Genomic DNA, 24,907 nt, shown 5'->3' with positions numbered 1-24,907 from the left:
TCTGACAGGTTGCATCATTGCCTGGTATGGCAACTGCTGTGCCTCCAACTGCAAGGCACTACAGAGGGTAGTGCGTACGGCCCAGTACATCACCTGGGCCAAGCTTCCTGCCATCCAGGACCTCAAAACCAGGCGGTGTCAGAGGAAGGCCCTAAAAATTGTCAGACTCCAGCCACCCTAGTCATCGACTGTTTTCTCTGCTACTGTTCCGCAAGCAGTACCGGAGCGCCAAGTCTAGACCTAAGAGGCTTCTTAACAGCTTCTACCCCCAAGCCATAAGACTCCTGAACATCTAATCAAATGGCTACCCAGCCTATTTGCATTGCCCCCCCCCCCAACGCTGCTGCTACTCTCTTTTTATTATCAGTTTAATATCTCTACCTACATGTACATATTACCTTAATTACCTCGACACCGCTGCCCCGCACATTGACTCTGTACCGGAACCCCCTGTATATAGCCCCGCTATTGTTATTTACTGCTGCCCTTTTAATTATTATATTTTTTTTCTCTTACCTTTTTTTTGGTGTTTTCTTAACTGCATTGTTGTTTAAGGGCTTGTAAGTAAGCATTTCGCTGTTGTATTTGGCGAATGTGACACAATTTGTTTCCATTTTTGAGTTGATATAAACAATCTGTGTGCCTCTACTTGGTTAGCTTGTGGAGCTAATGCAAGTCTTCGGGTTTCAGGCAAGTTTACTTAACATATTAATTTGACACCAATTGCCCTGGTGCCAACCAGATCTGCCATCCAGATTTGAAATCGTTCAAATACCCTGAGGATTTACCCGAGCCTGCATGGAGTGGTAGATTGAAGGGTTTTGCACATGTCCATCAAAGTAGAGGATAAAATAAAGGAAATTAAACACAGGCATTGATTGTGGTATGCTGCTGCTGACCTGATAACATAACAACAACCGCATAACACAATAATAAGCTTGATTAATAATAAAGTGTGTGTGTGTATTTCAATGAGTGTCTATGTATGACTTCCTGTAGGATGTGCATGAGTTTGTCTCTGTTGTGATTGGCAGTGGTATGCGCATCAAATTGAGTGAAGTAGTACATACTCTTTTTTTTTAAACGTCATGTTATTGCATGATTGGTTGAATTGTTTACATTGTTTATGAAAAGGTTGTTACTCACCAGCGGTTAATGTAGTAAGTTACGTTTACTGTTCAACATTTTATTGCGTTTACCGGCAAGTTATTGCATTTACTGGGTTTATTACATGAAAAGTTATTACATTTACCATTGTTACACACGCTTTGAGATTGCGCAACCACTTAATCTTTCCCTCCATACAATCCATGTAAATCTGATACTGTCAAGTTCAAATGTAACTTTGTGCGTGGAGGGTACTGTAGGTCATCCGCTTTCGCGGGCCAGTATTCCTTTCATTCGGGCCAGTAGCTTTCAGTCGGCACTGGCCCAGTGTGCCCCTGGCAAATTAACTTGAATGTCAAACACTGTAAAAGGCGTGCTAATTGAAAAGATGGATAGATGTTATTAGCCTGGTTCTGTATGGAATACAGGTACATTATGGGTCAGAGGTCAGGTTATTGCCACCAGTGGAAAAAGTTGGTTCTAGAACCCTGCCAGAAGGCGGATGACCGGTTTGGGAAGTATCGAATCACTGAAGCTTTAGCTCTGCAGCAATATGATTTTAGATACCAGGTAAAGGCACACATTGTTAATATGTTTGTTTATGTATGTATGTGTGTGTTGGGGGGAGATGTAATCTATGATCTCCCCTTCCTAGACGTGGCGCTACCTCTACTCTCGCTCTCCTTCCTCTCTCTGCAGATAAGAGTTTAGATGTATGTGTGCTGCTTGGAAGCACTTCAGCTTTCATCCGGAGATACACACTGGTTGGTTGCTAAGGTGCAGGACAAGGAGCGAGATCTTGCCCTGAGTCGGGTGGCGAGGTGCAATCAGTGGTGCCTGCCTGAGCAGCCATGGCGTGCGTGTGTGTGCGTGTGCGTGCCGTTATCTTGCTGGCTGGCCTTCCGTTCCCATCCGTTCCCCGTCGGCCCTTTCCTCTGCCCTTTTCCTTCCTTCCCCGCAGGCTGTTTCAGCCCCCCACCCCCACTGTGTGTGTATTTATTAGGATCCCCATTAGCTACTGCTAAAGCAACAGCTACTCTTCCTGGGGTCCACATTAAAACATTACATATACAGTACATAACATTAATAGACAAGGACAGAACTACATATATTTCAAATAAGAATTTATCGTTTCATGCATTTATGACTTGGCATTCCATGCATCTTGTACTCATTATAACGGCAACACTGCAGCCATTCATTTTCATTGCGATCTCTTGCACTACTGTTACAGTTGTTGTGTCTAAGCAGGTCCTGATATCCTAATCTCACAGCACCAGTTGTTCTGTAAATACCTCACAACAACTTTGTCATTATGGGGTATTGTGTGTAGATGTGTTAGAGAAAGAAATGTGATATTTTTTAAAATGTATTATTCAGGCTGTAACACAACACAATGTGGAATAAGTCAAGGAGTATGAATACTTTCCGAAGGCACTTTACAGAGTCATTGAACATTGGTAACTTTAATAATGTTTACATACTGCTTTAACTACTTTATTTACCACAGGAGGTTGGTGGCACCATAATTGGGGAGGATGGGCTTGTGGTAATGGCTGGAGCAGAATAAGTAGAATGGTATCAAATACACTGAACAAAAATACGAACTCAGCATGAAACAATTTCAAAGATTTTACTGAGTTACAGTTTATACAATGAAATCAGTCCATTGAAATAAATTAATTAGGCCCTAATCTATGGATTTCACATGACTGGGAATACAAATACGCGCAGCTGTTGGTCACAAACCTGTAGGGGTGTGGATCATCTCCTTCACATAGATTTGATCAGGCTGTTGATTTTGGCCTGTGGAATGTTGTCTCACTCCTCTTTGTGGGCTTTGAGAAGTTGCTGGATATTCGTGGGAACTGGAACAAGCTGTTGTATGATGCAAAGCACCCCAAAACTGCTCAATGGGTGACATGTCTGGTGATTATGCAGACCATGGAAGAACTGGGACATTTTCAGCTTCCAGGAATTGTGTACAGATCCTTGCGACATGGGGCTGTGCATTATCATGCTGAAACATGAGGTGATGGCGGCGGATGAATGGCACAACAATGGGCCTCAGGATCTCGCCACAGTATCTCTGCATTTAAATTGCCATCGATAAACTGCAATTGTGTTTGTTGTCCATAGCTTATGCCTGCCCATACCTTAACCCCACCGCCACCATGTGGCACTCTGTTCTCAACGTTGACATCAGCAAACCACTCGCCCACACGGTTGAAACCTGCCCAGTACAGTTGGATTTATCCGTAAAGAGCACACTTCTCCAGTGTGCCAGTGGCCAAAGGTGAGCATTTTCCCACTGAAGTCAGGTGAAGACCTTGGTGAGGACGACGTTCACCCAGATGAGCTTCCCTGAGACGGTTTCTGACAGTTTGTGCAGAAATTCTTTGATTGTGCAAACCCACAGTTTCATCAGCTGTCCGGGGGCTGGATTATCTTGGCAAAATGCTCACGAACAGGGATGTAAACAAACTTGTGCATAGAATTTGAGAGAAATAAGATTTTTGTACATATGGAAAATTCCTGGGATCTTTTATTACAGCTGATGAAATATGTTTTTACATCTTGTGTTCATAGATTTGTTCAGTGTACATCAAACACACAGTTTCCATGTATTTGATGCCATTCCATTTGCTCCATTTCGGCAATTATTATGAGCCATCCTTCTCTCAGCAGCCTCCTGTGTTATGTACTGTATTCTAGTCAGGGCTTATCCTGTATACCTACTGCTGTACACACATTTTCTATTACCATACTGTCTATACACACCATTTACATACAGTGCATTCAGAAATTATTCAGACCTCTTGACTTTTTCCAAATTTTGTTATGTTACAGCTTTATTCTAAAATGGATTAAATTATATTTCTTCCTCATCAATCTACACAATACCCCATAATGAGAAAGTGAAAATAGGTTTTTGGAAATATTTTGAGATTTTTTTTTTTTTTTTTTAAGCTAAAAACCAAAATACCTAAGTATTCAGACCATGTGCTATGTGACTTGAAATTGAGCTCAGGTGTATCCTTTTTCCATTGATCATCCTTGAAGTGTTTCTACAACTTGATTGGAGTCCATCTGTGGTCAAATCAATTGATTGGACATGATTTGGAAAGGCACACACCTGTCTATATAAGGTCCCACAGTTGACAGTGCATGTCAGAGCACAAACAAAGCCATGAGTTCGAAGGAATTGTCCGGCGAGCTCAGAGACTGGATTGTGTTGAGGCACAGATCTGTGGAAAGGTACCAAAAAATGTCTGCAGCATTGAAGGTCCCCAAGAACACAGTGGCCTCCATCATTCTTAAATTAAAGATGTTGGAATCACCAAGACTCTTCCTAGAGCTGGCCGCCCGGCCAAACTGAGCAATCGGGGGAGAAGGGCCTTGGACAGGGAGGTGACCAAGAACCCGATGGTCACTCTGACAGAGCTCCAGAATTCCTCTGTGGAGATGGGAGAACCTTTCAGAAGTACAACCATCTCTGCAGCACTCCACCAATTAGGCCTTTACAGACAGAAGCCACTCCTCAGTAAAATGCACACTACAGCACACTAGGAGTTTGCCAAAAGGCACCTAAAGGACTCTCAGACCATGAGAAACAAGATTCACATCTGGAGGAAACCTGGCACCATCCCTACGATGAAGCATGGCGGTGGCAGCATCATGCTGTGGGGATGTTTTTCAGCGCCAGGGACTGGGAGACTAGTTAGGATCAAGGGGAAAGATGAACGGAGAAAAGTACAGAAAAATCCTTGATGAAAACCTGCTCCAAATCGCTCAGGACCTCAGACTGGGGTGAAGGTTCACTGGACTTGATCCCAATTGAGTTAAGCAATGCTCCCCATCCACCCAGACAGAACTTGAATGGATATGCAGAGAAGAATGGGAGAAATTCCCCGAATACAAGATTGTAGTGTCATAATCGAGGCTGTAATTGCTGCCAAAGGTGCTTAAACAAAATACTGAGTAAAGGGTCTGAATACTAATGTAAATATAATATTTTTCAGTTTTTAAAAAGTACCTGGTTTTACTTTGTTTAGATTGATGAGGGGAAAAAACTATATTCAATCCATTTTAGAATAAGGCTGTAATGTAAAATGTGGAAAAGTCAAGGGGTCTGATTACTTTCCGAATGGACTGTATATATTTATTTTATATACAATTTTTCCGTGGGGTTTTGTATTGTGTATTTCAATAATGTATTCCTCGACACAGCTCATTTTAATATTTCTAGCACTGTACATTGCATTTTAGTTACTGTTTATTCACACCACATTATTTATTTAGATACTGGATTCTTGATATAGCTCACAAATATATCTACTGCTGTACATATCATTCTTAGTATATCTTGTGTAAATTCATCTTGTGTGTGTATATATACTGAGTGTACAAAACATTCGGAACACCTGCTCTTTCCATGACAGACTGCCTGGTGAATCCATGGTGAAAGCTATGATCCCTTATTAATGTCACTGGTTAAATCTACTTAAATCAGTATAGATGATGTTATTTAGTATTTTATTAGGATCCCCATTAGCTGTAGCGAAAGCAGCAGCAACTCTTCCTGGGGTCCACATGAAACATAACACAGAATGACATAATACAGAACATCAATAGACAAGAACAGCTCAAGGACAGAACTACATACATGTCAATGCATACACACAAACTATCTAGGTCAAATAGGGGAAGAGGCATTGTGCCGTGATGTGTTGTAGACAGTTTATGAAGGATTTTTAAGCATTGAGGCAATTGAGACATGGATTGGGCATGTGTGTCATTTAAGAGGGTGAATTGGCAAGACAAAAGATTGAAGTGCCTTTTGAACAGGGTATGGTAGTAGGTGCACCGGTTTGAGTGTGTCAAGGGGTTTTCACACTCAACAGTTTCCCGTGTATATCAAGAATGGTCCACCACCCGAAGGATATCCAGCCAACTTGACACAACTGTAGGAAGCATTGGAGACAACATGGGCCATCATCGCTGTGGAACGCTTTCGACATCTTGTCGAGTCCATGCCCTGACGAATTGAGGCTGTTCTGGTGGCAAAAGGCGGGGTGCAACTCAATATTAGGAAGATGTTCCAAATGTTTTGTAACCTCTGGGTACAGTATCAGTCAAACGTTTGGACACACCTACTCATTCCAGAGTTTCTTTATTTTTACTATTTTCTACATTGTAGAATCATAGTTAAGACATAAACTATGAAATAACACATATGGAATCATGTAGTAACCAAACAAGTGTTAAACAAATCAAAATATATATATTATGTTTGAGAATCTTCAAATTAGCCACCTTTAGCCTTGATGACAGCTTTGCATATCCCATTACAAAGCAAAAACAGGCTTTTAGAAATGTTTGCAAATGTATTTTAAAAAATCAAACACTGAAATATCACATTTACATACGTATTCAGACCCTTTACTAAGTACTTTGTTGAAGCACCTTTGACAGTGATTACAGCCTCAAGTCTTCTTGGGTATGACGCTACAAGCTTGGCACACCTGTATTTGTGGAATTTCTCCCATTCTCTGCAGATCCTCTCAATCTCTGTCAGGTTGGATGGGGAGCGTCGCTGCACAGCTATTTTCAGGTCTCTCCAGAGATGTTCGATCGGGTCCGGGCTCTGGCTGGGCCACTCAAGGACATTCAGAGACTTGTCCCTCCTGCATTGTCTTGACTGTGTGCTTTGTGTAGTTGTCCTGTAGGAAGGTGAACCTTCGCCCCGGTCTGAGGTCCTGTGCGCTCTGGAGCAGGTTTTCATCAAGGATCTTTCTGTACTTTGCTCTGTTCATCTTTCCCTCGATCCTGACTCGTCTCGCAGTCCCTGCCCCTGAAAATCATCCCCACAGCATGATGCTGCCACCACCATGCTTCACCATATGGATGGTGCCAGGTTTCCTCCAGATATGATGCTTGGCATTCATGCCAAAGAGTTCAGTCTTGGTTTCATCAGACCAGAGAATCTTGTTTCTCATGGTCTGAGAGTCCTTTAGGTGCCTTTTGGCAAACTCCAAGCGGGCTGTCATGTTAATTTTACGGAGGAGAGGCTTCCATCTTGCGCCACTACCATAAAGACCTGATTGGTGGAGCAATGCAGAGATGGTTGTCCTTCTGGAAGGTTCTCCCATCTCCACAGAGGAAGTCTGGAGCTCTGTCAGAGTGACCATCGAGTTCTTGGTCACCTCCCTGACCAAGGCCCTTCTCCTCCGATTGCTCAGTTTGGCCAGGCAACCAGCTCTAGGAAGAGTCTTGGTGGTTCCAAACTTCTTCCATTTAAGAATGATGGAGGCTACTGTGTTATTGGGGACCTTGAATGCTGCAGAAATGTTTTGGTACCCTTCCCACACAATCGAGTCTCGGAGATCTATGGGCAATTCCTTTGACCTCATGGCATGGTTTTTGCTCTGACATTCACTGTCAACTGTGGGACCCTATATAGGCAGGTGTGTGCCTTACCAAATTGTGTCCAGTCATTTGATTTTACCACAGGTGGACTCCAATCAAGTTTACAAAATTCAAACTTACTATTTTTTCATTTCATTATTCTTTTTTTATGCTTGAGTACGATTGCCTACTGTTCGTTGTTAACATTTCCTGCCCAAGTTTTCCCACTTTGCCAATGAAGTAATCATTAAAATAATTGGCAACATCAAATTGTTTTGTGATGTATAAGCCATCTGATTCAATGAAAGATGGAATTGAATTTGTATTTCTGACAATTTGATTTAAAGTAATCAAAGTTGTTTCACTATTCTTCATGTCATTGGTCTTGGCTTCATAATACAGTTTCTTCTTTTTGTTGAGTTTAGTCACATCATTTCTCAATTTGCAGTAAGTCCGCCAGTCAGATGTGCAGCCAGACTTATTAGCCACTCCTTTTGCCCCATCTTTCAACCATACAGTTTTTAAATTCATCATCAATCCATGGAGCCTTAACAGTCCATTTCATTACCAATAATTGGAAAAAGCAATTTCATAAATTCATGAAGTGCAGCATCTGGATGCTCGTTATTAATCACATCAGACCAACAAATATTTATAATGTCGTCCACATAAGTCACAGCAAAATCTTTTGTATGATCTCTTATATACTATTTTAGGCCCAGCTTTTGGAACTTTGGCTTTCCTGGATGTAGCCACTATATTGTGATCACTGCATGCAATGGGTACGGATACAGCTTTAGAACAAAGTTCTACAGTATTAGTTCAAATGTGGTCAATACATGTGGACGATCTTGTTCCTGTAGTGTTTGTAAACACCCTAGTAGGTTGATTTAAAAACCTGAACCAGGGCCTCCCGGGTGGTGCAGTGGTCTAGGGCACTGCATCGCGGTGCTAGCTGTGCCACCAGAGACTCTGGGTTCGAGCCCAGGCACTGTTGCAGCCGGCCGCGACCGGGAGGTCCATGGGGCGACGCACAATTTGGCCTAGTGTCGTCCGGGTTAGGGAGGGTTTGGCCGGTAGGGATATCCTTGTCTCATCGCGCACTAGACTCCTGTGGCGGGCCGGGTGCAGTGCACGCTAACCAGGTTGCCAGGTTAGCGTGCACTGCCATGCAATCTCTATAGACAAACCATTGACAGTAAAGTGTTTCCTCCGACACATTGGTGCGGCTGGCTTCCGGGTTGGATGCGCACTGTTTTAAGAAGCAGTGCGGCTTGGTTGGGTTGTGTTTCGGAGGATGCATGGCTTTTGACCTTCGTCTCTCCCGAGCCCGTACGGGAGTTGTAGCGATGAGACAAGATTGTAACTACTAACAATTGGATACCACGAAAAGGGGGTGAAATTTAAATAAATTTAAAAAACTGAACCAGATTACAGGCACTGGTTACATTGAGAAGCTTCCTCTTGAGCGGACAGCTTGATGAAAACCAGTCAATATTCAGGTCCCCAAGAAAGTAGACTTCTCTGTTTACCTCACACAAGCATTTCACGCATACAGTATGCATGCAGAAATATGTGGACACCCCTTTTAAAATAGTGGATTTAGCTATTTCAGCCACACCTGTTGCTGACCGGTTTATAAAATTGAGCACACCGCCATGCAATCTCCATAGACAAACATTGACAGTAAAATGACCTTACTGAAGAGCTCAGTGACTTTCAATGTGCCACTGCCATAAGATGGCATCTTTCCAACAAGTCAGTTAATCAAATTTCTGTCCTGCTAGAGCTGCCCCCGTCAACTGTATTGTGTGCTGTTATTGCGATGTGGAAACGTCTAGGAGCAACAATGGCTCAGCCACACAAGCTCACAGAACGGGACTGCCGAGGGATGAAGCACGTAGCGCACAAAAAATGTCAGTTGCAACACTCCCAATCGAGTTCAAAACTGCCTCTGGATTCAACGTCAGCACAAGGACTGTACATTATATGACAGTCCTATGGACGAATATGGGTTTTGCGGATGCCAGGAGAACGCTACCTGCCCCAATGCATAGTCAAGTTTGGTGGAGGAGGAATAAGGATCTGTGCCTGTTTTTCATGGTTGGGTTAGGCCCCTTAGTTCCAGTGAAGGGAAATCTTAATGCTACAGCATACAATGATATTTTAGACAATTCTGTGCTTCCAACTTTGTGGCAACAGTTTGGGGAAGGCCCTTTCCTGATTCAGCATGACAATGCCCCCATGCTCAAAGCGAGGTCCATACAGAAATGGTTTGTCGAGATCAGTGTGGAAGAACTTGACTGGCCTGCACAGAGCCCTGACCTCAACCCCATCAAACACCTTTGGGATGAATTGGAGCGCCGACTGCGAGCCAACGTTTATTTTTTTCCCATATGTGAAACTTTTGAAGCTCTTCTCCTGCAGTTGTAACAGCTCCTTGTAGCATTATTTTTGTTGCTTTAAAATATATTTCACCTGCGCAAGCTAGACACTGACCTCTTCTTTGTTTGGCATGGTTATCGTTGGTGTACCACATACTGTAGGTCCAGCCAGGTCAGGTTAATGTGTGTCTGTTTACTATGGCCTAACCTATCCCTGTGGCTGTGTCTCTGTGTCCTCACTGCCTTTACAATGCTCCCTGATGCATAACCAGAGCCTTTTAACATGTTGACTCTATCTGGCTGAACAAAGGAGCTGATAGCGAAAGCCAAGGCCTCTGTCTATCTGGTTTACTGTAGCAGCAATATAATAGACAGGGCACACACACACACACAGGCTGTTGTTCTATTCATTCCCATCAAGTGCTGATCTCTGATCTCCATCTCTTTGCCCTGGTATTTCACGATGGTGGTTTTTACACGATGACAAGGGGTTACACAAACAAACCTGCATCACCACCACTCCTTACCCTTACCTCTCTCTCTCTCTCTCTCTCTCTCTCTCTCTCTGTCTCTCTCTGAGGGGTTGTGGGCACACACACAAACACACGCTCACCTGGCTTCTCCTGCAGTAATCCCTGTGGTGATATTTATAGCCGGGGACTCAGAAGAGAGATGAGTATCTGTCTCCATGAATCCAACAGGGGCCCGGCCAGGGAAGGCCAGCATCTCTGCAGCTCCAGCTTGTTGACTCTGTCACAGTGTGGAAATGCAGGCTAGCTCCAATGCCACTGATAAAGCCCCTGAGGATCAGATAGAGGTCTGCTATGGACAGACAGAACGCTACTCTTTGTTGTTCTTGGAAGCAGCTTAGTTTTAGACGAATGGCTTCTGCAGAACATTGCGATCCAAAGTTCATGGTGAAGTAGTAGACCGAGGTTCCGGGGGTTAACAGATTTATACCGTCCACGATATGTTGTGTGTGAACAAACGATACGCTTCGAATTAAGTTACTGCTGCTTTAATGGGGGCGGCAGGTAGCCTAGTGGTTAGAGCGTTGGGTCAGTAACCGAAAGGTTGCTGGATTGAATCCCAGAGCGGAAAAAGTACAAATCTGTCATTCTGCCCCTGAACAAGGCAGTTAACCCACTGTTCCCCGGTAGGCAGTCATTGTAAACAAGAATTTGTTCTTAACTGACTTGCCTAGTTAAATTTTAATAAAAAAGAAAAAAATTAAATCAATAAAAATGATTGCTCAACTGAGTACCATAATATATCAGAAAACATACCAGTCAGAAAACATGATCAAGTAGATGGCAGAGATCCACTGGTTTGGGAATTAAACTGTGCTAAGACACAGGTCTGTGGTTTCACTGTGACTTGACTGTAAATCCATCACTTTACAATCCATATGAATTAGATGAACAGATTCAGTGAGCCCAGCGCTCCTTTTGGCTTTCACCCTCAGAGCCTCCGTCCTACATGGCATCCTATTCCCTAATATTGTGTACTACTTTTGACCAGGGTCCATAGCCTCTACTGGAACAAAACCCCAAACAATCCGAGCTTAGCGTTGTCATCCTGTAGACTGGGCCAGCCAGAGAGATTCCAGGGCTTGTGGTTGAAAACGGGAAAAGAAAGAGTAGATATGGCTTGGAGCAGGAGTTGCATTCCTGCTGGTCCTCCGTGTCTTTCCTCTGCTCTCTCGCTTGCTTCCTTCTCCTGCTCTTCCACCTCTCCTCCACCCTCAGTGAGGCTGTCGGATGGACTGACCCCGCCATGGCTTCCTCTCGCTGTCTCATCTGACCCGATGAAGCAGCTGTCTGTGGCCTCTCCATTAGGACCCAACTGAAGGCCCATCATGGCATCTTTCCCACCTGTGTAGAGTTCACTTTGGCTTTGGCTTTGTCCGAATACCCGTACTTGCATTCTAAATACAGTATTACGCATTTTGTGTGTACGAAAAATGTTTTTTTAAATATTATGTGACACATTTTATATGCTTTAAATGCCAGGATGTCAAACTCATTGCAGCTTTTCATCTAGTAGAATTCACTGCACATTACTGAGGAAGAGAATCGTCTCCTGAGACTTGTGTGTTTGACAACCGCTGATAATCATCTGAGGGGACGCAATGTACCAAAATGAACGAACGGCGGGAATCAACGCAATTGCGCGTTCTATGACACATTCTCAGTAGGATGAGCCTAGTATGCTGATACTTGTTGCTTACTGCATTAGTTTTTACTAAACAGTACGTTCAAAATAGTTTGTAGCGCGATTAGTACGCAGTATGCAGTTTCAGGAAGTAGTAGGCAAGCCAGATTTCCAGACACGTCCTGTTTCTGTAGGTACACTCATCTCCACTGAAGTGTGGTCCATTTAAGTAAAGGGTTGTATTCGTTTTCTTAACTGCTTCAACAATCAATAATGACCTGTTGTCACGTTCGTCGTATTGAGGAGACCAAAGCGCAGCGTGATGTGAATACATCCCTTTAATGATAGATAAAAACAAACACGAAGTACACTCAACAAACAAACAAAATATCAAAATGAACATGACTGTTATAAATACTGCGTGCAAACATGCAACATCACATAGACAATAAGCCACGAAATACCCAAAGAAGATGGCTGGTTCCCAATCAGAGACAACGATAAACAGCTGCCTCTAATTGAGAACCAATCTAGGCAACCATAGACTTACATAAACACCTAGACAGTACAAAAACACATACATCACCCATTTCACACCCTGACCTAACCAAAATATATAAAGAAAATGAAGAATACTCAGGTCAGGGCATGACACCTGTTACATGTTTCGGAGGTTTATTTATTAGCAATTCTGCTACATGGATGATGATCAGCAGAAATGTTGTTGTTTTTTAATGCAGAATGATAAGGAGTTGTGTTCCTCTTTGGGCTGTGGACGGTTGGCTCTCTACTTATGGAGATTGAGTAAACCTGTAGAGAGCAAAAAACATCTCTGGTGATTAACTCGCTGAGTCGTGAGTCACACTGACTCTGATCTAATCCAAACCTTACTTGGCCCTCTTTTATTGTTTCTGTTGGCATGGAGAACCTGTATAGAAAATATGTATCCTCTATGTGTACTTTTAGTGTGCACCACTGTGGCAAAAAAAACACTGGTTTGATTTGAGGGAGAAAATGTTTCATGAGTGTAGGTATCAGACACCATCACTTTACATAATAAATCAGCCAGATTAATAACAAAGCAATAAAATGATATATTACTATCAGCAAGAATATAAAAAGTACTCTTAACAAACACTAACCGGCTGACAGACTAACCAGGGGAGTACACTGGACAAAAAAAAAATGTGGGAACACACAAAAGCCAATACAAGTGTTTATTTTGCAGGCCTGTGGGGAAAAGTTATGTCTTTTAGAGAGGACTTGAATGTGTATAGTGAGCTGCGATTGTAACTTGTGTGTCTGTCTTTAGGACTACCCCAAGAACAGACACCCGGGCTGGAGCCAAGGCTCAGTGGCTTATCACGCAGGTGAGACTTGGTGCTCTTCATCACATTTTCTCTGTGCTCTTCGTCAACATTACCCTGTGCTCTTCGTCAACATATCTCTGTGCTCTTCCTAACTTGTTTTCTGTCTTGCCTTTCTCTCCTCTCCTGGCCTGTCTTGCTTACCGGTTAGCTCATTCCCTGAGTACGTGGGTTCTGATGGATCACAACTGCATCTCTCTGACACACACAGTTCCAAACCCAGCATCTCTGGGCACCATCTCAGCTGGAGGGGGCCAGGGCAGATGGAGTAGGATCACCCAGGGTGATAAAGAAGAGAACTGCAAAACGTCTGAGGTTAGAAAGGGGGTTGATATCTCATTCCTCGGGGAGAGATCTCTCCTTCTCCAATCAAGGAATCAGTTGCAGTTATCTTGCTACGGTTGTATAACTGCTCAGTGTGGCCCTTTGTGAAGACAGGCCCTGTTGCCGACTGCTGCTGTCGCTCGGTCTCTAGGGATCTGCCGTCCCAAAGCCTCCGGCATCCCGCCGCTATCTATCACTGAAGACTTATCACTGTTGATTAGCTACCACGTGCTGCTAGGTCTGCTGCTGTATCAGCGCTAGAGGGAATGTATCATGGGGGCACTGAGGGTTGTCTACAAAGAGGCCAGTCGCAAGGACCCCGTTGTTAAATCCATCATCGTCGATGGGCTAGAAGGCATCAGCCAGACGGTGTGTCTGAAAGGGTTCAAAGGTAGCCTGCATCCTATTCCCAAATGACTATACAGTGTAGTGCATGACGTTTGACCAGAGTAATCTGCTAGCTGTCCTAGTCTGCCTCCCAAATGGCACCCTATTTCCTAGTGCACTACTTTTGACCGGAACCCTCATGGGCCCTAGAAAGGGAATGGGGTGCTATTTGGGATGCAACCCTAGGAGGGCTGGAGATGATACAGCCAGTATGGGATTGGGGCACCACAGTCAGTCCCGTTGGGTTCTGTATGTGGGCTCCCGCTCTGGTTTGGCTGGCGTGTAGAAGACTCCACAAGAATTTGCATGCCCAAGCACAGTTCCCCATTAATCTTATTTGTTAGAGACAAAAATGATATATGTGGTTTTCCACACTGTTTCTGAGGTTTGCCTTCCCATGCTTGGGTTCACGTACAGGCTCCGTCCAGCTCCTTCAGTCTACATCAACATGACTCCTAGTACCTCATAGGCTGTGTCCCAAACGTGACCTTATTCCTTACATCTGGTCAAAAGTAGTGCACTACGTAGGGAACAAGAGGCCTCTTAGAACCTCTTAGTTATATCCTCGCCAGCCAGCCAGCCATCCAAGCAAGCCTTCAGCACAGTCAGCAGCGCAATAGCTCAGGGAAGGCTGATTGTTCAATGTGTGTCTTTTGCCTTACTGAGTTTTGAGAGGGCACTTCTTGCTGTTTAGCTTTTTTTACTGTGAAAAGGTACATCTGTTTGGTTTATCAACTCAGTCGTCTGTTTAGCTCACAATCGTGGAGTGCGTCCCGAATCGCACCCTATTCCCTATATAGTGCATTACCTTTGACCAGAGGCCCATATAAAGGGAATAGTCAGCCATTTGGGAATCAGCCATATCTGTTTTTAGGTTCTCCTCACGTTCCAGAGGGCAAGTGACTGCCAGCGTATCATTTCACTCACATAAATCAAAAGTGTGACTGTTGTGATATTGGCACAGACAGTGAGAACCTCCATTCCGTGCCACAGTGTGATGTTGCTGACTGTGTCGATGGGCCGTGGTCCATTTTCTCTGCTCTGAGCGGACCAAGGCGTAGCACCCTGGTGTGTGTGTGTGTGTGTGTGTGTGTGTGTGTGTGTGTGTGTGTGTGTGTGTGTGTGTGTGGCGTGTTGTGGTGCCCTGTTAGTAGCAGCCTGTGAGGCAGCAGCTCACCAAGCCTCATTAACCCTGTCACCTTGGCAGGCGCTACGCTTTCAGAGCACGACCCTATCGCCACTCCTCATCAGTGACTCACGCTCTGACTCAACACCAGCACGATGCCCTGCCCTACAACAACCAGCACTACCTAACCTGGCTGGCACTGGCCCACCACAGAGCCAGACCTGGCATACGCCCTACCTTACCACCACAGCCTTGCTTCTTTGTCACTGGCACAGGCCCCACCTTACCCTACCACCACGGCCTTGCCGAACTAGCCCAGGCCACACCCTACAACACCCTACAACCACCATAGCCACATTTTAACAATGAAGACCTACTGCATGTATCTTCTAGGTCAGTTGCTGTGGTGTTAAAATCCATGCACATATTCTAGATGTTGTTGTTGAGTCAAAGTTCCCTGGGCCAGGCCAGGGAGGGATTCAGGGAAGCCCCTGTGTTTTCCAGACATACATACCCTCCTATTATGAACGCCAAGGGGCCCTGTTCTCTCGTTCACACCTCTTTTCCTCCATCCCTCCGGTCTTCAGCTGTCTTCCAGCCAGGTGTCAGCCAGATTTCCTGGCCTGGCGAGCTGGTGTCTCAGGTGCCAGAAGCCTTGCCTTCTCTAGCCAGAGCCATTTCTTTATCCACGCTCCACACTGCTATTTTTAGCCGCCCTCCTCTCCTGCTCCTCTCTTCCCCCTCTTCTCTTTCCCCGTCGTGGAACCAGTGTTTGCTGTGTGTGTTGTGACAGGGGCCCACATGGGAGCCCTAATGATAGTGTCTCCATCTCCCTCCCCGTCCGACACACACACACACACAATCTCAGATAAAGATTGTTTAAACAGTATCCTGAGCCGAGGACGGCTCCCATGACAACTCCACAAATATTTACCAGAAACCAGCCGCAGCGCACCGTGGAGGATCATGTCTGCAGGCTACCTTTTTAGTGTTTTTCATTCTTTTTTTATTGTTCTCTTTCTCTCGTGTGTGCACACGTGTGTGTGTGTGTGTGTGTGTGTGTGTGTGTGTGTGTGTGTGTGTGTGCTTTACTTCTTTCTTGTTTTGTTGTTTTTCCACCAGAGATTGGATTTGTTTTACTGAAAGAATACTGAAGTTGTGTTATGTAGATGTAGAGGCCTGTTTGTTCCAGTGATCATGTCCCTGGAACATTCGGACGGAGGAACATTTACCCTTGGTAACCACTGTACACGGTGTGTCATTTTGAATAGATGGCATGGCACGAAATCCAGAATGAGATTGGAAATATTAGAGCATCGTGTGCAACACATGTACCTAGCTGTTTACCTAGCTGTTTACCTAGCTGTTTACCTAGATGATCCTTGCTTTCTTATGGACATCCTAAAAAGAGTTTTATGTCAAATCCCACTGGAGGTGTATCTAGTAACATGTTGTTTTTTTGCGAATGTTGCCCTCTTGGTGAAAGTTCAAAAATATTGTAGCATAATACAGTAGGATTATCTAGCCATCAATAAACAAATAAATCCCATTTAGCCCTTTTTTTTTTACATCAACAGTCCTCACACAGTGACAAGATGTCTCCCCCCCTCTCTCTCTCTCTCTTTCTGTGCCTCTCTCTATCTCTCCCTCTCTTTCTCTCCCGCTCTTTCTCAGATGATGGGAAGATCTTCCATGGTAGTGGGGTTGGGGAGCCGTTTGGTCCTCGCTGTATCGAGGGTGACATCATGGGCTGTGGCATCATGTTCCCACGGGACTACATATTGGATGGTGAAGGTAAGGACAATAAGTTGGGGCCACATTTTCAGTTCAATATATCTTTATTGTTCCCGAATGGCAATTTGTTTACAGTAGCGGGAGTTAAAGACATGCTCCGGAACTTTGGTGACTGACTAGTATTATTTTTTTTTAACCTCCCGCTTTGGGCTGGACGTGTCAGTGTGTAGTTCATACATGCATAATCTATGAGGAGAATTACTGTCTGATGAAATTCCTAGTTTGAAAGCAACTGTTTTCTAAGCTTTGCTTAGGGGCACGCCATTGCCCCTTCATTTTTCCCTAAGTGGGCCAGCCCCCTTGCAATTCGAGTTCAACCAATGAGCTTCGGCCCCTCGCCGTATGACTGACAGCTAGCAAGATGCACACACAGCAGAGTAAGAGAGAGAGTGAAACAAATGGCAGTTGTGCACGTACAGTTTTCTGCACATATGTGATGTAAACACTTTTTGCTCGTGAGGGCTACTTTCAGAACTACTGGCTAAAAAGTCTACAAAAGTACCGGAGAATCCCTTTAAACGTGTTTTCAATGTCACCTGTTCCCATTAATGACATGACCGTTCCTCCCTGCAACCTACAGATGTGTTGTAGAATAATGAGGAAGTAGTGACACTTGCCTGAGTTGAGAGTGAATGTTAGATGAATTCAGCTGTCGGGGGCAAATCTTCACTTCCGCCCAATTTTCACTTAGTCATACATTGATGGAAATTTCAAAGGAAATCAGGGTCACAACTTTGGCTTTAGAAGTGGGGGGGTTCTCCCATTTTTTGGGGCATCTAAAGCTCATTTCCTGCAATTCTACACAATCTAATATGACCCATGGCCCTTCTAGTCGTCTCTGTTTAGAACAACAAAAAGTAAGCAAAAATGCCCCCAGTCAAGCTAAGAGATAATTATTAAATATTGTTTTAAGTGATTGGTAAGACTGAACTAGATCCATGATAATTCAATAATCAATATTGTGTTTCACCTTTAACCAATAACCTAACAAGTGAACAACTCTTACAAATAAAGTATCAATTCTTTCGATTGTCTTTATTAAGACGTCCTCTATAAAATTTCAGCCAGCCCGATCCGCCTGCCCGACCCCCACCAGTCGAGTCAGTACCTCAACTCTCCCCAGCACAACTGCCTTCCCATCTTTTTTTTCCTTTTCTTTTTTTGTCTCAAGGGAAAGGTTTGAAAAACAAAAGTTTGACTAAAAACACACCTACACATGAACACACAAACAGTCCATCCTCCGTATAATTCATATCGTAGGGCTAATAGTACTGTAGAGATCTTTTTACTTGCACACAATCTAGCTGGGTCACCCAGTCCTGCCCCGAGGGGTCCACGGCCTTGTAGCGCCCCAACCCAACACACCCCACTCAGCTTTAGGATCTTAGTGAAACATTCATTATTGGTTTCCGGTGTGTTAGGCCAAGACCAGAGTGACGAACAACCGTCCAACAGAACCCCAGGGTCAAGACTGAGCAGCCCAGCAGCTAGGGATGGCCTAAATAGGTATCTCATGACGTGGGCATGTTTTCAATACAGACTCCTTTTGTCGTACAGTATTCCATATAAGGCATCCAGACCTTATGAAAGTTGCACACTATGCCCTTAATCTGGGAATAAATCAAATCTACTGATACATAACTTGACATTTCTTCCATCCATTGTGGGAGGATAACCAACTTTCCGATTAATGGCAATGCAGTTCATAGCCACTATAAATGCTAGGTTACACAGTTTCTTCTAATAACAGTCTCCAGTATCATCATTTCCAATCAAACAAAAACAGGGTGAACTGAGAATCTGTAGACATGCTGAGATAAAAGAACATACTTCTTTACCAGAATTCACACAAGACCATAACATTTGCACATATGTCCCAATTTGTGTTTTACGCCTCCAGCGGACGAATGACATTTCTGAGTGCATGTTATTCAGTTTCACTGGCATATATAATGTTCTATGGATGGTCTTAAACTGCAGTCATTTGTGTCTGAGATTATAGGAACATGACTGGGCATTCTAACATGTGTCCATTCATCATCATCAATAGCGTCTCCCAGGTCTTCCTCACATCTTTGTTTTACGTGTTTTGTGTCATCGAGAACCTCGATCAACCCTTGATACAGTTTGGAAATCAACTTTAGAGGTTTGTCCGACTGCGTTAAAATAGTCTACATCTTTGAAGCTTCTTGCTTGTCCAGTGTTTGCTGCACAGAGAAAATAAAGTGTATCTGCAAAAGTTCACCTCTGTGCTGACAGACTGGTCTTCCCTGGCTGTCTGACCCTGATGAGACCCCTGTCACCATCTGATCCTGACCCTGATGAGACCCCCTGTCACCATCTGATCCTGACCCTGGTGAGACCCCCTGTCACCATCTGACCCTGATCTTGATGAGACCCCCTGTCACCATCTGACCCTGATGAGACCCCCTGTCACCGTTTGACCCTGATGAGACCCCTGTCACCGTCTGACCCTGATGAGACCCCCTATCACCATCAACTCGAGATGAAACTTTGTATCCATTCACTGATTGTTGTAACTTACTGTAAAATTCACCTGGCCTGTCACCATCTGATCCTGACATGATGACAATAGTGTTGTGTACTGACTGTGCATCATGACAGTGAAGCCTGTAGAGCTGTTCATACTGTGTCAGTGTGATAAGTAGGGAGTTTGCTATGTAAACTGACAGATAATGTTAAATTGCTATACTGACTAATAAAAACTCAAATTGTGCTGAAGAAATGTCAGAATATCGGTCTTCAATCGTTTGGCTGCTGGTTTCATCATTTGATTTAGATCTAGTGTGATTGAGGCAAAAATTATAGCTAATGTTAGCCAACTTTTGGCTAGCTCTAGCGAATGGTAAATCATCAAATTTACTTCTGTTGAAATGGGACAAAACAGAGGCTACAAAACATTTCCATACACACAACAGCTGTTAGATACCGCTACCTGACAGATAGCTAGAGACTAGCTAGAGCTGAACTGTCTGTATTAGCTAGCTAACTACCTGCTAGTAGTTCATTAACTTAAGTCCAGAGGGGCTGAAACATTAGCTAACATAACATGTCAGTTACACTTCTAGCTCAGCATTGGGAATATTTGTTTTTTCTTCTGTCAAACAGCAGTTGCCGTTGCCAGCTAGATTAGTCAACTAAAGAGTAGCCAGTTTTGGCTCTGCTTGCTTTTCAAACTCGGAAAAAAAGCGCAACACAGACAGCAGCTGGCTCTGTCCATCTCTCACATAATGGTCCTACACTGCAGCGCTTCAGAAGCTTTGCCTTCACACAGCCGGTCTGCACACTCTGTTCTGTGGTGTCTGTCAGGTCCTAAATCCAGCCGACTGAAACCAGAAAACAGCCTACTTGACAGCTCCGAGGCGTATGCATGGTCCTAAAGCACACCAGCGCCGTGTTTTTGTATCACAGTGCAATGATAAAAAATCTGAATGTGGGGGGACATGTCCCTAGTGAAAGTTGTGTCCCTGATGGAAATAATGAAAGTTAAGATTTGCCCCTTTTTGTTTTTTGTCCTCAGATGACATAGATGAGTGGGACCCGTTGGAGGTGCTGCCAAGGCAGGGCGAGGGGCGCATCCAGAACATTCTGTACCTGAATGATGAGGAGGAGGAGGAAGAGGGGGGCGAACTGGACCAGGAGCATGACGGCAGGAAGGTCATGGTGAGCACATGTCATTGGGCACACACACACAAACACACAACACAATACTCTAGACTCAGTCACTTGTGTCACTTACCTTCTCACATGCAAATCCTTTGACGTAAATTCATGAACTGAATCTGCGTTGTGGTTTGATCGGGTTTGTTTGTTGTTATTTTGATTGACTGTAGCTGCTGGAATGGTGAAGCAGCATTCTTTACAGAGATCATATGTCTCATATGGCTGCCAGGCCTTGGCCCTAGTCTCACTGCTGCATTGTGCAACGAGGGGTCAGCAAGACTGTAGGCTGTGTCCCAGATGGCACCCAATTCCACACACAGTGCACTACTTTTGACCAGGGATCTGGTTAAAAAAAATAAGTTGTGCACTATGTAGGAAATAGGGTGCCATCTGTGCTGCTGTTGCAACCTTAGAGAGTGAGAATAGAATTGGCCAAGCTGTAATCCAGGGATTTGTTCATATTTATTCAGTGGGGACACATTACCAACAAAGCCTGCTTTGACATTACAGAACACTCTGGAACCACACTGCATGTACCGCACCACTCTCTCTCTCTCACACACACACACACACACACACACACACACACTGGAGTCACTAAGGGTGTAGTAATTTCACAGCTACATGAGAAAAGCGATATTGACAAAATGGCAGCTCTGCCATTTTTTAAACACCATTCATCAAAGACATGAAACTCTATAGGCCTTCATATAAAGAGCTGCTTTTAGAATGATGGGGTAAATATTTGATGTGTGATTTGAGCGAGTGAGTGAGTGTCAGTAACTGTAGGGAATGTATTCGGGCGTCCCGTTGTGGCTATGCAGGTGTTCTTCATTTATGATGTGGTGGTTTTGCCTACCTCAGTTGAAGGCCGGGATTCAATCAAAGGCACGTTTTAGCCAATCACATTGAACTTGACTTTTTAAAGGCAATTTACACTTGAGCCGACATTCACAGCAATCTCCACGAGTACCGTGAAATTGCCTTAAAAAGGTGCATTGCCTGTAGTCCACAATGCTCCTCTGATTGAATCCTGACCTAAGTCTTTGTGGATAAGAGGGTCTGCTGAATTACTCAAATGTGAATGTAAACAGTGGTGAATCTGTGTCTTTTTGGCGCCCCCCTGTGGCTGTGTGGCAGGTGTTCTTCACACGGAACGGGAAGCTGATGGGTCGCCGTGAGGTGGTGGTGCCCCCAGGTGGGTTCTACCCCACCGTGGGGATGCTGAGCAGCGGAGAAAAGGTCAAGGTAGACCTGCACCCCCTCAGTGGATGAACCTGACCAGCCTGCATCCTCTTAGTGGATACGATGAGTCCAGAAACCGAACACTGCACCCTGTCATCGCCTGACCAGTGACCACATCAAGCCTTACTGGGGATCAGCGTAGTGAAACTAGGGCAGGGATTCATTCCATGGCGTTCTATAACTGACTTTTAAAGGTATTTTATGCTTGAGCGTTTACCATTTATTTGATCTCTGCAAACATCTGGGAAAATGCTGTTAAAAGGCATATTGTGGTCTGTATAAAATGCTACCCTGTAACACAACTTGAATAGAATCCCAGCCTTAGTCACAACCATCAGGACTCACTGTGGCAAAAATGTATATATACACTGATGCAGTGAAATGTGTTGTTTTACAGCGTCAGCAATAGTAGTTTGGCAAATTAGGGTGAAGTGCCTTGCTCAAGGGAACATTTTTTTTTTTCTCACATTGTTGTCTCGGGTATTCGAGCCAGCGACTCCTAAAACTACCATCAGGATTCACTGTGGCAACAATACCATCAGGATTCACTGTGGCAACAATACCATCAGGATTCACTGTGGCAACAATACCATCAGGATTCACTGTGGCAACAATACCATCAGGATTCACTGTGGCAACAATACCATCAGGATTCACTGTGGCAACAATACCATCAGGATTCACTGTGGCTAAACTAAAGGCTTAGCCTGAGACCGAGTTGTTGGATAATTCTGTGCAATTTGTTGTTTTATCATTTTTCATCAAGCCACATTTTTTCCCCCTGTCAAAGCAAATAGTCAGCCCTGCCTGGTCCTGGGCTCTGAAACAGTGGAGCCCCTAAAATGTCTCTCATGAAGTCTACTGGCACACTTAGTTGATTTCATTTGTCATGGCCCCAAACATAGCAATGCATGTCCAACAGAGTCCGAGAGCCTGCTGGCAGTTCATGTTATAGGCACTAGTGAGTGAGTAGTGCTCTCCTGTGAGCACTGGAAGTTGCTTCCCAAATGGCACCCTATCCCTTAAATAGTGCACTACTTTTGACTTGTGCCCTATTTGCCCTGGACAAAAAATTATGCACTATATAGGGAATGGGGTGACATTTGGGACGCTGGTAGATTGTGTGTGTGATTGAGTGAGTAGTACCCTCCTGTGAGTGCTCACTAACCAGCCTCCTGGAGCTGAGCTGAGCTTGATAGGCCCCAGATCTGTTAGTGCTTTATAGCCAACTCTTATGGTCATTGTCATGCCAAACACAGATTTGGGACCAGGCTTGACCTGGGCTAGGTGGGAGTAAAAACGATATTCTCCATATCAAATGGATGGATGGCATCCTGGTATCAAGTAACCCCTTATCAAAGACTGGAAATTATGTTAATGTGTGATTATACACGACATGGTATGTGGACAAAAGTATATGGACAGCCGTTGAAATGAGTGGATTTGACTATTTCAGCCAGAACCGTTGCTGACAGGTGTATACAATCGAGCATACAATCGAGCCTGCTTCCAACATTGTGGCAACAGTTTAGGGAAGGCCCTTTCCTGTTTCAGCATGTCAGTGCCCCCGTGCACAAAGCAAGGTCCATACAGAAATGGTTTGTCGAGATCTGTGTGGAAGAACTTGACTGGCCTGCACAGAGCCCTGACCTCAATCCCATCAAACGCCTTTGGGATGAATTGGAACGCATACTGCGAGCCAGGCCTAATTGCACAACATCAGTACCCGACCTCACTAATGCTCTTGTGGCTGAATGGAAGCAAGCCCCCTCAGCAAAGTTCCCAGAAGAGTGGAGGCCGTTATAGCAGCAAAGGGGGGACCAACTCCATATTAATGCCAATGATTTTAGAATGAGGTGTTTGACGAGCAGGTGTCCATATACTTTTGGCCATGTAGCGTATGTATATATTCTATGTCATATATGTTTGACTGTATAGATTCATAATCTCCTATATATTTTTGTAGATTTCTCTCTACATGGAATTCTATAACTGAAGACATGGGAGAGAGACTGTTGGCTTTTTGTAATAGGGGGGATGGGTGGTGAGGGTTTAGTTAAAAATCCCAAGCACTTTTTAAGTGTACTCTATCCACTCCCAGTGTAATTTACAAGCGGTTACTTTTTGTCTAATTATATGTTCCGATTCATTTTTCATGAACATATTTTGGTTGAGGATAATGGATCAACTGCACACGAGATCATCAATATGTCGACAATGTCTTCTGCAACAGTATACTTTTGTCACAAGCACGTTAGAAATGGTTGAGTCGGGTGGTGTCTGTAGTACACAGTAGAACCAGCAGAGTGCGATCAGCATCCTGTTCAGTCCAATCTGAGAGGAATGTTTGTTTGTTGTCCCAAATGGCACCCTATTCCCTACATAGTGCGCAATTTATTTATTTTTACCAGGGCCCACTGGTCAAAAGTAGTGCGCTATGTAGGGCATAGGGTGCCATTTGGGACTAAGTCTGTCTAAATGTATACAGAGGAAGAGACGGCGCGCTTGTCATTTGTTCATAAGGTTTAAGAGACTTGTTCCGATCTATGCCAAATGTTTAAGGATTCTGATCAATCCGCCATATTGCATTTCTATTTGTATGATTTAACTCGCCATGAGATGCTTCTGTGTACATCCCAAATGGCACCGTATTCCCTATATAGCGCACTATTTTCGACCAGAGCACTATAGTCCCTGGTCAAAAGTAGTGCACTATAAAGGGATTAAGGTGCCATTTGGGACATTGTCTGTCACCTGGATGTGCCTCATTCCCTTGACATTGACACAATCCCACAGCAGCATCTCTGTAGTCACGGTTCAGGCATCATGAAGACCATAGACATGCTTATTCATAGATGACATACAAGCACAAGAAAGAAGGCTGTACTTGTATCTCAATTAGGGTTGCAAAATTGTAACTTTCCAAC

General features: G+C 44.2%; 1 protein-coding gene across 6 annotated transcripts in view; it reads left to right on the top strand.

Annotated features, from left to right (window-relative positions):
• spryd3 (SPRY domain containing 3) overlaps positions 1-23,510 on the top strand; it is a 92,241-nt gene extending 68,731 nt beyond the window's left edge. For 5 of the 6 annotated variants that reach the window (XM_024384017.2, XM_024384015.2, XM_024384013.2 and 2 more), the window contains 4 exons: positions 13,366-13,423; positions 16,932-17,051; positions 20,593-20,735; positions 21,876-23,510. In XM_024384017.2, the coding sequence (XP_024239785.1) occupies positions 13,366-13,423; positions 16,932-17,051; positions 20,593-20,735; positions 21,876-22,010 (456 nt within the window). In that variant the 3' untranslated portion in view covers positions 22,011-23,510. Of the gene's footprint in view, positions 1-13,365; positions 13,424-16,931; positions 17,052-18,472; positions 18,676-20,592; positions 20,736-21,875 lie in introns of those variants that run through there. The other variant, XM_024384016.2, reaches the window with a different exon arrangement.
• The last annotated feature ends 1,397 nt before the right edge of the window (positions 23,511-24,907 follow it).

This window comes from Oncorhynchus tshawytscha, linkage group LG22 (assembly GCF_018296145.1).
Source record: "Oncorhynchus tshawytscha isolate Ot180627B linkage group LG22, Otsh_v2.0, whole genome shotgun sequence".
Lineage (NCBI taxonomy): Eukaryota > Metazoa > Chordata > Actinopteri > Salmoniformes > Salmonidae > Oncorhynchus > Oncorhynchus tshawytscha.
Note: the sequence above shows the minus strand (reverse complement) of the source record. Positions and strands in the feature narration are given on the sequence as shown.